This window comes from Blennius ocellaris, assembly GCF_963422515.1.
Source record: "Blennius ocellaris genome assembly, chromosome: 7".
In the NCBI taxonomy this organism is placed as follows: domain Eukaryota; kingdom Metazoa; phylum Chordata; class Actinopteri; order Blenniiformes; family Blenniidae; genus Blennius; species Blennius ocellaris.
This window is the reverse complement of record NC_137656.1, coordinates 18,574,804-18,589,083: the sequence shown is the minus strand read 5'-3', so window position 1 is coordinate 18,589,083 and position 14,280 is coordinate 18,574,804. Positions and strand designations below refer to the sequence as shown.

Below are 14,280 nucleotides of genomic sequence, written 5' to 3'. Positions count from 1 at the left end.
TGGTAGTGCGCTTTAATTAATATATTTCTGGGCTGTGTCCCGAACCCAGAAGCTTTAGAGAGGGAAGACGAGTGCAGATTGAGACATATTGAGTCCGCTTTAAAAGGATCATTTCATCATGTGGGAGGTTGGGACACACAAAGTTTGGACCCGTGACTGGCATTCCGGAGAGACATGCATATTTTAAAACAACAAAGCAAGACAGAGACCGGGGGCCCCGGGTGGGAGGGGAGAAAACTTGGAAAGAAGTTACTATCAGATGAACAGCTGTCATTGTTGGGCGAGACTTGAGCGCGTATTAAGATATAATCATCTAAAAAAGGGGAGTTTGTCCAAATGTTGTAATTGGTAGGCTCCTTGTTGCGCACCGAAATCTTCAAAGTTCTAGTGTCTCCATTAAAAACATATATATTTTTTTGTCTGCAACACACGTATTGCTTGTCATGTTTTGGACTTAAATCACGATTTATATTTTGGAATGTACAGCCTTCATTTGAAATGCAATATAAACTGTGATTGTTTATTTAATTGTGAACACCGTGAAAAGTCATAAAAAAAGTTTTTATTTAATTTTTTTACCAAAAAATATAAAACTGAATTTAACCAAATATGTGAAAATGTCCACCTCCTGTCACATTTATTATGATGATGATAATAATAACAATTATAATGATAATCATTATTATTATTATTATCATTTTGATTATTATTAATATAATGAATAATACAGGTTTTAAATAATTATTCTCTGAAATGTCCAAGTAGTGGACGGTAAGGTTGCAGTTTAAACCGTCTCCCACTTCTATTTTGTCAAGTCACACACAATTGTATCTCTCTCAAGTAAAGCCAGTGTGCTTAGCGCTGTCACTTCTGCACAGCTTTTACAACATCACTCCCCCTTTTTTTTCTCAGCTTTACTAGGAGGTTTTCTCTCTTGTGCGAGGGGTCCATTCGTGGAGAGGGCATAAATAAAAATGTGTTGGCTGTGACGAGAGATCTGTCCCCTCGAAATGAAGGGCCAGGGGAAGAAGACAAAGGGGGGAAAATGCATGCAGTGGTGTAGAGCTGGATATCTCTGTTAGTTGTCAGCGTTTAGTCCATGGCTGTGGAATGCTAATGAGTGAGGTCTTTCTCTCTCTCTCTCTCTTTCTCTCTCTCTCTCTCTCTCTCTCTCTCTCTCTCTCTCTCTCTCTCTCTCTTACTCAACCCCCCTCCTCCTGTCCACCCCTTTCTCTTCCCTTCTCTCTCTCTCTCTCTCTCTCTCTCTCTCTCTCTCTCTCTGGGAAAAAAAAGCGGATCGATAGCTGACCCGATGGTTTTGGCCAATGCTTTATTTATCTGGCCAGGCAATGATATTATCAGCCTTGAACGTTATATACAGCAAACGTCTTCCTAAATCAACACAAAGGGATCCGCTTACACAGCGATCCGGGATTTCTCACAATCACCCCTCTCCGTCGGCCAGCAGCGCGCGCACACACACGCGTACGTACGGCGGCAGAGACACGCTTTTACGCACGGGTAGGCAAGGACGTGCTCGTACACATCCATATTTAAAAAAACAAATAATAGAAAAATTTACTTAAAAACCGTATACATATATATATTTTAAATCTTAGCAATTACCGACACGCGGACCTGACAACTGTGACGAGCACGCGTACGCACACTTGCGCACGCGCATGAGCACGGAGGCGCCCCCCTTATGTTGCATTCACAAGTAGGCATATTTTATACCCCGAAGGGTTGGATTTGATCCATGGCTTAAAGGTTGTCTATGTGGTCCGCGGATGGATCTGAACACAGCACGCTGTAATCACACGGCGCGCCTCTCTACATTGACTGTGTACAGTCAATAGAACATGAAACTCGGGGTGTTTGCTGAGATATAGCAAACATCTCACGGGAATCCATTTAATTTCGGACATTTATCCTCACCATCGTGGGCTCCCAGCCATTTTGCAAGCGTGTGTGGCTGAGGTGCGTGGTAGACATGGTGAAGCGCCCGTTGTCGCGTGTTGTCATCATTTTTACGCACAAGACAATATGAGAAATAAGCCGTGTCATACTTCAGAGGGGTCCCCATTCATGCACGGAGCCGCTGTTTGGAAATTGTTATTGTCTCAAACAACAGTATTTGTCAAATGTGACCGGGAAAACCAGGATACTATAAGTGAAATGTAGTGACGTGTGACGCCAATAGGACATTTCCACTGCTGCGTAAAACCACCGGTTTGCATTGAGGGTTTTGGAGAAATAGGCTCCCTGACAACTTAGGATAATAAATGTTTCGCTTTCAGACAGATATCTCAAACGTGAAATCGCACCCAGCTGCTTGTGTAAAGCAAACAAATAGCCCCCCGTGTTAGGAGTCCTCCACTTGTGGTTTGATGAATGAAACCAGACAAAGGTAAATGGTTATTTAACTCATTTCGTAGTAACACTTTGGTAACCAGAGTTTCCGAAATTACAGACACACGAATGGTGCCTGTATAGTCTCCTACATATCCATCTCCTTCACCCAACGCAGCATGGTCCAATCTGACAGTGCATTCCCTTTTCTCTTAGGCTTCCCCCCTCTTTTTTTAATTTAACTAGTAATAATGTTGTCATCACATTAGATGATAAGAAATCGATGATAAATGTCTAATGGAAAAAATACAGCCCAGCTGCTTTTTAAAGATATTATTACAACATTTGAAGTATTACATAATATACTAATTTAAGCCTCTGTCAATGACAAGAGAGTCGAAAGTAGTCCACAGCCTAAATACAAAATACCACTTTTCCTAGAGTTCTCGTGTGTTTGGCTTGTATTGCCTATACAGAAACGTTAATTAGGAACACATGCCACAATTTCATCTGTTTTTGAACTATTGCTTTATATAGCCCGCAGTGTAACAATTGTATAACAGAATGCTCTCAGCAAGAGGATAAAAGATAGTTACTCTAGAGGGATTGTGAATACATTATGTGAAGACAACCAGCTGAAAGCTGCGTTTAATAACCCAGCAAACAATTTAGTCCAGAGCTACATAAAACAAAAACGACCTGGACTGTTGTGCTGGCCATGGTGGAGTCTTTCTCTTTGAAGAAATAAACATTTATTCCCACTCACAATCCTTGTCATCCAGGAAACTCTAGACTCATTTAAAAATGGGAGAATAATTCCTAATCGTAATTCCACTGCTTCAGGCTGCATTTTAAACGCGCGCGCGCGCGCGCGCGCGTGTGTGCGTGTGTGTGTGTGTGTGTGTGTGTGTGTGTGTGTGTGTGTGTGTGTGTGTGTGTGTGTGTGTGTGTGCGTGTGTGTGTGTGTGTGTGTGTGTGTTTTCTTCTTTTTTTAAGATGTTGCTTGTTTTATGCACGTTATTCTTCAGGTAAATCCAGGACTTTGGAAAACAAAGGAAAGGTCCCGTGATTTCATAATCATGCAACTTTCAGTTGACCCAGACCTGGAAGGGATTCAGAACCACTGTAAGGGCATAACGATCCATAGTGAAAAATATTACATTTATGTTTTTTTGTACCTCAGGAAACAACAAGGGTTATGATCCAGTGGTACAGGCAGGTCGATCTGGAGCTACAGGAGTAATACAATTTGTCATTAAAATGCGTTCTCGTGAGAGAGCATCTGAGGACAACCTATAACATAACCTTTCTTCTCTCTGAATCTACTTAAGCTAATTCATACTTTAATATTGGAAACCTTTGGATTGGACAAACAATACCAGAAAATAAACCGCTGATACGAGGACTCTCCCAAAGTCCTGTAAGATAGATAAAACACATATGACGATATCAAATTCGGGCATTGCAGCGTACTTTGTTGAGTCCATCTCCTCTCCTACTGTTCCTCATCACTGCTAGTCAGCTGATGAAGATGTGGGCAATATGGCAAAGAAGCAACACGTCTGATGACGAAGGGGGGGGACTAACAGGCAAATTTTATAATTGTTACACTGAAACCCCATTTCTTTTTCCTAGCACCTTCCAATTTATCACATTTTATCGTTTTAGGTGTGAGTGTAATGCAGTAATGCCACTGAGGATAGGTCCAGGTACATAACTCGGTTTCTTAGGTCATTTCCCCTTTTTTTAGTATATGGAGACAAAGACGAGAGAGCGCACGTACAGACGAATGCAAGACCAGAAACCCCATGAAAGCCATCTCACACATTGAGGACGTATCGATATACTCATTACAGTCTGAATGTATCAAGCAAACCAACCCCACATCTTCCTCTGTCGTCCTTCTTTTCCCCCCTATACATACACTTGACTTCCTCCCATCACATCCCCCCCATTTGTCTCAACGCTAGCACCATAGTCTCTCGATCCCCTCTCTCTTTCTTTCTCTTCCTCCCTCCTCTCTATTCCCACACAATGCATCACACTCGGTGTTCCTATCGACTGGCTTACATGCTGTAAAATACATTTTCCAGATTGATCACGCATATCACAGCAGCTTTGCGGCGGGGCCTAACCCTTTTGCCAAATGACGCCCACATCAATATTAAGGCAAGCACTATCAAGGCGGAGTTTTTTAAGAACGGGGGCGGATGGGAGGGGGGTTATTGTTTGGTTTGTGGAGAATCACCTTGATTAAGCCACGGGAGGAAGGATAGAGGTGGCTCTGTGTGTTGCGCAGACTTGCCTTGCTGTCTGGGAAAAATATTAAACATTTATGCGCTGACAGGCTGGCAGAGACCTTAGTGCTGCGGTTCCTCGCGTATAGTCTCCATTCCTTTGCATTGCCAGTTATGTCAGTGCATCTGCTCAAATGCAATATGGGACTGTTGTGCAATTACCGTCGTTAATTCCCGTGTATCCCTTCGTTCTTACCGATGGATGTGACAGAGTATTGAGATTTATGTGTTGCAGACTGTTTGTCTTCCCATGCGCTTTTCCTCACAGAAACCAGGAGGCAGCAGGTCCCCTCAGATGGTATCAAAAAAGGTCCGCACATCTTGACATTTGCTCCCAGGAAAATGCTTGAGAACGAGACATCGTTGCCTATTTCTTTTTTTTAATAGTACAGTCACCATCACACAACTTCATCAACCGACCCTTCTGCAAAAAGCTGCATCATGGAGTAAGCAAATTGAAGGCAACAACCAATAAAATTCAAGAAACAATGAAAATTTTCAAGACGAAACAAACAAAATGTATTTGAAATGATATATTAAAAGTGCTTTTGATTTTCATGTCTCTCCTCTTTGACTGATGATCGACTCCACACGCACTCATGGCCCGGGGAAAGGCGCCCCAGACGTCCGGGAGTAAAAATGTCAGTAAAAATGTCCTGGAGGTCAGTTTGCTGCTGTTGCAGGTCCATCGTATCAATTGGGAAAAAGTTCAACCATCAGTGGTGATATTGTCATAGCGATTAGACTGTTTCTTATTTGTCTAAATTTCTTTATTTTTCTGTTTTTAAATTCTCACTTCAATTTTAATTCTTGGAGAACATAGCTTCGACAACATATATCGCACTCATTATAAGAAGCAAAAGGTTATATCAAAAAATTATTAGTATAGAATCACAGAAACCCTGGTTTAGAACCAGAAAAAATACAAAACAGAGAGGTACATAGACACAGGACAATTCTTATAATTGCTTGGAAACATTATTTTTCCCGCTAAGTCTTGATTCTTTTTTCTTACTGCGCATATGATGTTTTTCATTTTATTTGTATTTTTTTTTTTTTTTTTTTACAAAAAAGGAAAATAAAGACTAGTATTTTACAAAATGAAGAGTACTGTTCTTGAAGATGAAGGTGGATTTACACAGGTGTAAAGTCCAGTTCCAATATTTTTCTGTACATAATGTATTCCATCACAGTCCCAGAAGACAGAAAAAAAGTAATGTCTTCCAAGTGTCTCAGAAAAGGTCCTATATATAGTCTTCTTGAAGGAGGACGGGGTGAGGGGTGCTGAATTTTGGTCCTTTTTCCTCTCTTTTTCCACTTTCATATAAGGATCATTGGATGGACATGTAAGGCCAGTTGAAGCTGCTCCCGGATAATAGCATATCCCTGATGAGGGTTTCAATAGGAGTTTTACCTACCAAGCGGACGAAGAACAGCTGCTCGATTACTGAAGAGGAGACGGTGCGCAGAGAGGGGAGCCGCAGCAGGAGCTTCCCAAAGCGACTTGGCTGGTTCGGGTACTGGCTCCTCACGTACTCCTCCAGTGCGCACTGGGATTTTTCCTGTAGGCTCTCGATGTGAGCAGCGTCCGACAGGCCGCAAGCATCTGAGACACACACACCAAGAAAACACCGTGGTTAGGATCAGTGCGTCTTAACGGATGAGTCAGTGTCTGTTACATTGTTGATATTGGATTTAATTTTGAATTATGGAGTCGAACAAAATCTGAAGACCTAAAATACTAAATCATGTATCACAATAGGTCGCCGAGCTGCAAACGTTTTTTTTTTTGTTTTTTTTTTAATCATATCACACACACACACACACACACACACACACACACACACACACACACACACACACACACACACACACACACACACACACACACACACACACACACACACACACACACACACACACACACACACACACACACACACACACACACTCCTTTTTAATGTCTCTATTTTAAATGTAATACGTGGGAACAAACCACATGGCCATATTTTTTTTTTTTGCCTCATGTGGGCTCGAGCCTTGGCAATGCACACCTTGCCATACCCAATTTACGTCCGACAAAAAAGCGCTTTGGTTATCATTCAACACCCGCCATTACGTGTTATTGACAATGTGGAAAGAACAAACATGCTGCCCAAACACGCTACATCACACTGAGCGAGTGAGACTGTCATACAGAATAAACAAGGTGCTTGCTGCTGGAGTAGGGGATGCACAGACCCAGGATATCTCTGTCTGTCCTCACAACAGTCAACAACAACCTGCAGCTAAATGCCATGAAAAGGGTGCTGCAGGCAATAAGTGATGGGACAGTATGGGGGGTGGGGGTGAGGGGGGTAGGCTATAGGCCTAAAGGCCACTGCTCTTGATGTCTGAACTCTGGGGATTCAAGTATAAGGAAACATAAACGGCACTGATGAATCTGAAATTACACTGGATGTAATGTGACCTAATTACTCTGCAGTAAGCTGTTAAGTGATTTCGCCGCTCTTCTCTCCATAGACCACTCTTGGCCTGTTTTTCGATGGAGCCTATAGGACAGGCCGATGAAAGCAATCAAATTTATTAGAGGAGGTGAAGTCAATAGTCACACAGAAGCGACATAAAATGTCAGGGAATGAGTCTGTGCAGCAACGCAGGCGAGGCGTGTTTGCTGCTCACTGGTGGGTTGTGCAGCCTCGCTTCAGTATAGACAAAAGCATATAAAAGCTTGTTAGTGTCTTACACGTTTTAGCCGGTTATAAAACGATCTATTTTCCACACAGCCCATGCATGCGTGTTTATAAAATGCAGTAAATGCACGCAGCGTGACCGCTTGTCGGGGATGGTCCCACAAGAAGTCTGGGTGTCCTTAAAAGATGTTCTACGGAGACGTGCCTTTGTGGAAAATACACAAGAAAGGCGGCTTTAGTTTAAAGCACTATACATTAAGCAGTGAGCAGAAGCTCTTAAGCCTATTCTTGATTTCTCAGTGCTATAACTCACTATGACTAGACATAATAACCTTATGAACTCGGGGGCACCGCTGAGATCTCAGGGTGATTTACTGTGACCTCAGTGCGGCCGGTCAGAGCCCCATGTATGCAAATCCCCCCCTGGACCTAACGCTGAGTGTCCCCCTTTTAAAATCTACAGCAATCAATACGCCTGAAATTAATTAGACCACATTTAGAAAATTTCTCGTGAAACCTGGATAGGGGGGTTTTTCTATGCTGCGATCGAGAAAGTTCAATGCATGCTGGAGTTGAATGAGTGCATCAGGAGAAAGCTGCTCAGACACCCACAGTTCTCCATAAGGCCATGCCTGCAACGCTGCACCCCACAACCTCAATATGCACCGAGACCCTGGAGCAAGATAGCTTCCAGATTCGCAAACGACCGTTTTTTGTGCGAGTGAGAGAAGACATACTCTACAATGTGCACACATGTGCAGAAGGAGTTAATGTAGGACAATGATCCTGAACTGTGGTGAAATAGTTTACCCTGGCCACCATTATTTATGCATCAAATACTGACAAGTCTGGTGTTATTAAAGGCAAACAATCCACGCTGGTCTTGGCAAAGTGCCACATGTGTTTCCATAGTCGGCACCAGTTGAAGCCCACCAAACCACCTAAACGATCTGTAAGATGGGATCTGAATGTGTCTATGGAGGTTTTTCATTTTGTAATCTGGGGTGAATGAATGCAACACCGTGCAATAGAAAGATATGGTCAACTATGCCACTGTGCTCGAGTTCATTACAAGATGTATGGACTACTAATAAATAAAGTAAACCAACTGGCTGTCACTTTGCTTAAGAGTGGCAGCAGAAGTACGTATCGTTTACGTCAAAACATATATTTTCTACTCAGTACGCCGTCAAAATCTGGTTGGTCAAGGTAACCTATCTGCCAAACAACCACCCTTTACAGTAGTTATTATGGCTTCTAAATCTAAATATATCAACAAACAGAAAGTCCTCTCACTGAAGGGAAACCTAAGTTGTAATGTATTCACCAAAAGAGGAAAACCTGATGTCGAAGGTGGTTTCCTCGCCGGGAAAACTAAATAGGAGTTTCTATTTACGTCATTTAAGTTTGGTGACATTTGAACTGAGAGTTTGCTCAGTTTTTCTTACCCTGTTATCACGCAGTTTAAAACTACTAAATACACACTGAAGACTTTTGAAAGTATGGGGATTTTTTTAACAGTAATAATATAATACAATACAATACAATACAATACAATATAATATAATATAATATAATATAATATAATATAATATAATATAATATAATATAATATAATATAATATAATATAATATAATATAATATAATATAATATAATATAATATAATATAATATAATATAATATAATATAATAATTAGTGAAATATGCTTGAAGACAAGTATGATCTCTTCCTATGTAAATTTGAGTTAAGCCGCTTTCTAGGGATATTAAAAGTGCTAATTTTTCAAATATAAAATCAAAACTAAAGACTAGTCTAAAATGTTATATTTTATAGTGAGCATGTCCAATTGTAGTTTAAATACAACCTATTTGCAGAATTTTATGATTGGTCAAATAATAGAGAATGAGGTCAACACTTTGAGGTAAGTTCAGAGTTGGTTTTGGGGCCTATAAATAAGTTTATACTTTGCGTTTCCTGCCCATTATCAGCACACTCCTCTGACACAACAGGCCTGATGGCACCACGCTTACACAACTAACTCCAAACTACCATGTAAATAAACGCATCGAGAGGAAATAGGAACCTCGAGACCCCCAGTCCGACAGCCATCAATTAAGCTGTCAACAATGCAAGTGACTTGGAAAAAAAAAAAAAAAAAAAAAACCTTGCTGAGAAACTATCATCGACAACTAAGAAAACAGGTTTGCTGAATCTGCAAGCAGTGTATACAGCAGTGGTGCTCTATGTCCCACAGAAGCGATGCACTGACATACGAGTCAACTTCCATAAGCTTTTTTTTTTTTATCTCAGCCTGCTAAGGATTATTTCCTGCCCCCCTCCAAGACATGTGTTTGTGCACGAAAAACAGGGATAAAAGCATGCACTGGCGCTCATAAATGCATCAGCTGTCATATATCACCCAGTGATAGACTATTTCATCTTTACGGTCAATTATTTGACACCTGTTCCAAAAATTTATGGACGCGTGCGATTCTCGGGGACTCGCGTCAGACAAATAGGAAAAAGTTTAAGCCCAACAATTGTGGAATATTTACCTATGGCACTGGTAATTATATGCTATTTATAAGGTACTGAAGTGAGTGATACACTTAAAAAAGCTGAGGCGCTCACTCAATCTGGATTTGTTTACACGTCTTATGCTGCGGCTACAACTGACATGGGAATGCATGTAAGTGGATCTGCAGCAAGCTGTTGACAAAATAGCTGTTTCATCGGCTACACAAACATCTCGTAAACTCAGATTTGGGGACCCAGCATTTACCTGACAGCCCTATTCCTGATGCGCTCGCAGTAAAACTATTTGATCGAGGCCCTGGGTTTTTGATTCTGGACGTGTTCGGGGCTTTGTGACATGTCGTGGGACACCCACCTGATGTGAAAAGCACGATGGCCTTGAGGCAGCTGTACTCTGCCGAGTCTACGTGCAGGGTCTTAAGCTTCTCCACTTGCTCCTGGAAGATCCGGATGTGATCCATGAAAGCCACGACGCGGTCCGCGGACATCGGGGAGGCGTGGAGGCCCGCCGCAGCGAGCAGAGGGGCCACATGCAGAGGCATGGAGCACTGGGCCGCGTTAAGCACAAACAACTCGCTCCACGTCAGCCTGAGAAGGGACACCTGGTCGGTGATCTGGAGGTCGGGAAAGAAAGGGATGTTTCTCGCCCACTCCACGGCGCTGAAGAGCAAACGAGCCGCCAGCTCGCAGATGTTCTCGATGCCCATGATATTGTTGGGCTGCATGCACTGGCTCCCGTACCGGGACGTCGGGTAAGGTTCAGCCCGCAGCAATAACGAGATGTATCCGGACAGATAGCAGTGGCCGTTCAGAGGGTCTCCGTTCGTCAGCGCGTACTGGCCTGGGTTCGGCTGGGTTGGAGGCATTCGTCCTCGCTGAACCGCTGACAAAAAGAAAGAGAAGAAGAGGAAATGTGCATCCAGGACTGACAAACATAGTTTACGAAAGCTACAGCTATGGTGTGGGGTTTTTTTCCTCTCTTTTTCTGCTCAGCAAAACGGCATGCACAGAATTAAAACATTATATATTTATATATATATAAATAAAAAAAAACGGAACCCATTTCAAAACACACTACCAGATACTGATCGCAAAAAAATGATATATAAAAGCAGATTCGTCCTATCAACAACACTAACAGCTCATGAAAGCAGATATGTTGTGTGCCCTCATCTTTACACTGTCTTTGTATTTAGAGATGCAGGCTTCATCGCAGGCTTGGACACAAATTCACACACTTTCACTTTCTTACTAAAAACAGACGGATTTCTCCCTCAAATACAACTAAAGTAAACACAACTACTATTATGGTCATGTACATAGTTAATCCCACATTTGTTTCATGAAATATTAATGTTGGGTTTTTTATTTATTTAAATAATTTTAACTCGTGACAAATGTGTGATAAATGTGATTGATAATTACAGATAAAAACATTCACATTTATACATTTTGTCTACATCAAAAGCTCGGCTGGGAATAAAAAGAATTGAGCCTCTGTTTATCATTAAAAATTAAAAATATATATATGCAAGTCAGACTCCAGTGCACGTAGGGATGTACTGCACCCCGCAAATAATACGCTCGAAATGAGGGATGTCTGCATAAAGTGGAATCAGACACTTGACGTGGAGAGGAAAGTTACACGGCCTGTAATGCACCAAGCAAAAACAATGAGCCATGAACAACTTCAGCGACATTATTCAGTGTGTCTGAGCTGTCTAGTCAGCATAAGGAGCCAGAGGGAGAGACGTGGGCTGGTTATGTGTTCATTTTTACACTCTTTCTCTCTCACACACACAGGTTACAATTCCTGCTGTACAATTTAGATTTTAGTAAGCTGCACATATTTGGATGGACTATTAGCCTCGCACACACACACACACACACACACACACACACACACACACACACACACACACACACACACACACACACACACACACACACACACACACACACACACACACACACACACACACACACACACACACACACACACTTCTGGTCTAAAAACCTAGACTTAAAATGGGCTTGCAGGACCTTTAAGGTTTGCCTGAAAACACCCCAGTTTAAACTGCAGTAGAAAAAAACAAAAAACTAACAAAAAAACAAAATATAAGGGTCAGCTCGACGAGCCGCTTTTGTTCGGGCGACCTGCATTCAGCTGGTGTGGCTGCACTGGCCTTTCAGTCCTCTCTCGTACAGCCAGGAAGACTAACGGTTCATGCAAACATCCCTCAAAAACATGGATGAAGACTGCAGTATGCCCAGCCATACAGCCTGTGACCTTAATGCAACATGGCAGCCTTGCTCGTCTGCTGCTATGGATGCGTAATTATGAGTGGGCTTTAAAAAAAATAATAAAAAATACATATATATATATATTCACCTTCCCGCCGCATTCCCACTTTTAAACATTTCTTCAGCCGGCAGTATTGGCACTGATTTCGGTGGTGCTGGTCAATGGGACAGTTCCTATTGGCACGACATGAGTACGTTAAGTTCCTCCGTACACTCCTCTTGAAGAAACTTTTGCATCCCTCGCAGGTGAACTGGCCGTAGTGTTTGCCGCTCGATTTGTCTCCGCAAACCACACATTCAATATGCTGCTGACTCTGTCCAGAATTTTGACTCCCCTTGTCCCCGGCAGTCCCCGGCGTGGACGGGGGTCCCGGCTGGCTGGGGGTCTGCGGAGTGTGCGGCGCCGCCGACGCCGCCTGCTGCTGCTCCCTCGCCGGCTGCGCTGCTGGGTTGGGGCCGCTCGGAGGTCCTACGGCCACGTCTTCCTGCGGATCTCGCCAGACGCTAACTACCATTGCCATATCTCGGCCCCGGAAAGTGCTATAAAGCGAAATGATCGCCGATGTTTATGAAGCGTAGAGGAGAAGGGGACAAAAAAGCCGGGATCTCAAAAGACGGGGCAGTGCAAAGTCAAATCGGAGCACGCAATCTCATAAGGGGGTGAGAAGAAGAGTACAACGCGATCAATACATTCAAAATACAGGAGGGCGATTGAATCGGCAGCCGATCAGGATATGCAAGTATCGGGAGGCCAGTTCCAAGGTAAATTGCAGTCAGCCATTCAGGAATCCCTAATCTTGTAGGAAAACCCGAGTCCAGTCGTAACAAATTGCAGTTTGATATAAAATAGCCACAAAGGAAAGGCAGGAGCGATTCACATGGACGCAGGAACGAGTAAAAAAAAAAAAAAACCTCTTTGCTGGAAAGACGCGATCCAAAGTGCTGCGGAGATAAATTCCTTTCTCTTTTCTTCCCCTTGCTCCTTTACACTCCCGTCTTCGCCCGCTCAGGAGGGGAGGAAAAACTGAAGAGCCGGATTTTTACATCTATATTCTTAAATAAAGCTCATCATCTCGCCCAGCAGCGAAGGAAAGCAGCGTCGCCGAACGAAGTGCCCATGTATAGTTTCACCTCTCTCCGGCAGGAGGAACGGCGATACGAAGAGAAAAGATTAAAAAAAAGAAGAGGAAAAATACCAACAACTAATAGAATATGCAAGAAGAAGGAGAGACCCAAAAAATGAATGCGCTTAAACGGGAGGACCAGCAGAGCAATGTTTCCGAAACGGGGGATCTGCGCGAATGTCTGTATATAGTGAACTTTGACACTACTATTGAAACTGACACGTTTCTATGGAGATCGCTGCGCCTTATATGGTGCTCATGTCAAGGAGCCAAGAGAGGGGCTGCTGGAGACTGATAATCAAAGGCGACTGACTGGCCAGAGCCCTGCATAGAGGAGGAGGAGAGGAGGAGAGGGGGGATAGGGAGAGAGAAAATGGGAGGCTAAGGTTATAGCCAAGCCCTCTCTTTCTCTCCATTGGTTAGAGTCCCCCTCCGTTCATTCACTGCAAAAAATGTCCAACCCAATAAGTCACTGGGTCTCGTGTTCGAATGTTAAAATGTTATTCTTTCTTGAAATAGAGTAAGAAAAGAAAAACCAAATGCCGTTTTTCAGAATTCCCCTCTGTTTCCGATCACGCTCTCAGTCGTTTGTAGATTTTTCTTTCTTTCTTCCCCCCCCCCCGAAGCGTCAGTCCGCTGGAATAAAGCACAACATGCAGGGAGATTCCTTTAGAAATTACCGGTCGCCGTAATAGAGTATACAGTGCTGGATCGATTGGCATCGGAAACCAGTAGAAGCATCATGTCCCGAGATGAAAGAGTCAGTCGCCCGGTTTGGTGAATCCAAGATTTCCAGACTCAACACTGCGCTGCCTGGTGTCTGAGGATGGATATTTTTTACAGTGTTGCCATCCGCGACTGGAGGGGCTGGGGGGCTCTGACAGCCACAATTTACATTGAGCTCGCCCCGCGCTGCTATTTACTTTGAAACCTGATTAGTATGGGCCGTCTATTGTCACCAAAAAGAGGAAG

At 43.0% G+C, this 14,280-nt stretch overlaps 1 protein-coding gene across 1 annotated transcript; it reads right to left on the bottom strand.

Annotated features, from left to right (window-relative positions):
- Positions 1 to 5,070: 5,070 nt before the first annotated feature.
- On the bottom strand, positions 5,071 to 13,444 carry nr2f1a (nuclear receptor subfamily 2, group F, member 1a). The gene is made up of 3 exons (XM_080499155.1): positions 12,273 to 13,444; positions 10,236 to 10,763; positions 5,071 to 6,255 (listed from the first exon to the last, which is right to left on the bottom strand). The coding sequence occupies exons 1-3, from the start codon at positions 12,703 to 12,705 to the stop codon at positions 5,981 to 5,983; spliced, it is 1,236 nt and encodes a 411-aa protein (XP_080355281.1). The 5' UTR covers positions 12,706 to 13,444; the 3' UTR covers positions 5,071 to 5,980.
- Between the last annotated feature and the right edge of the window lie 836 nt (positions 13,445 to 14,280).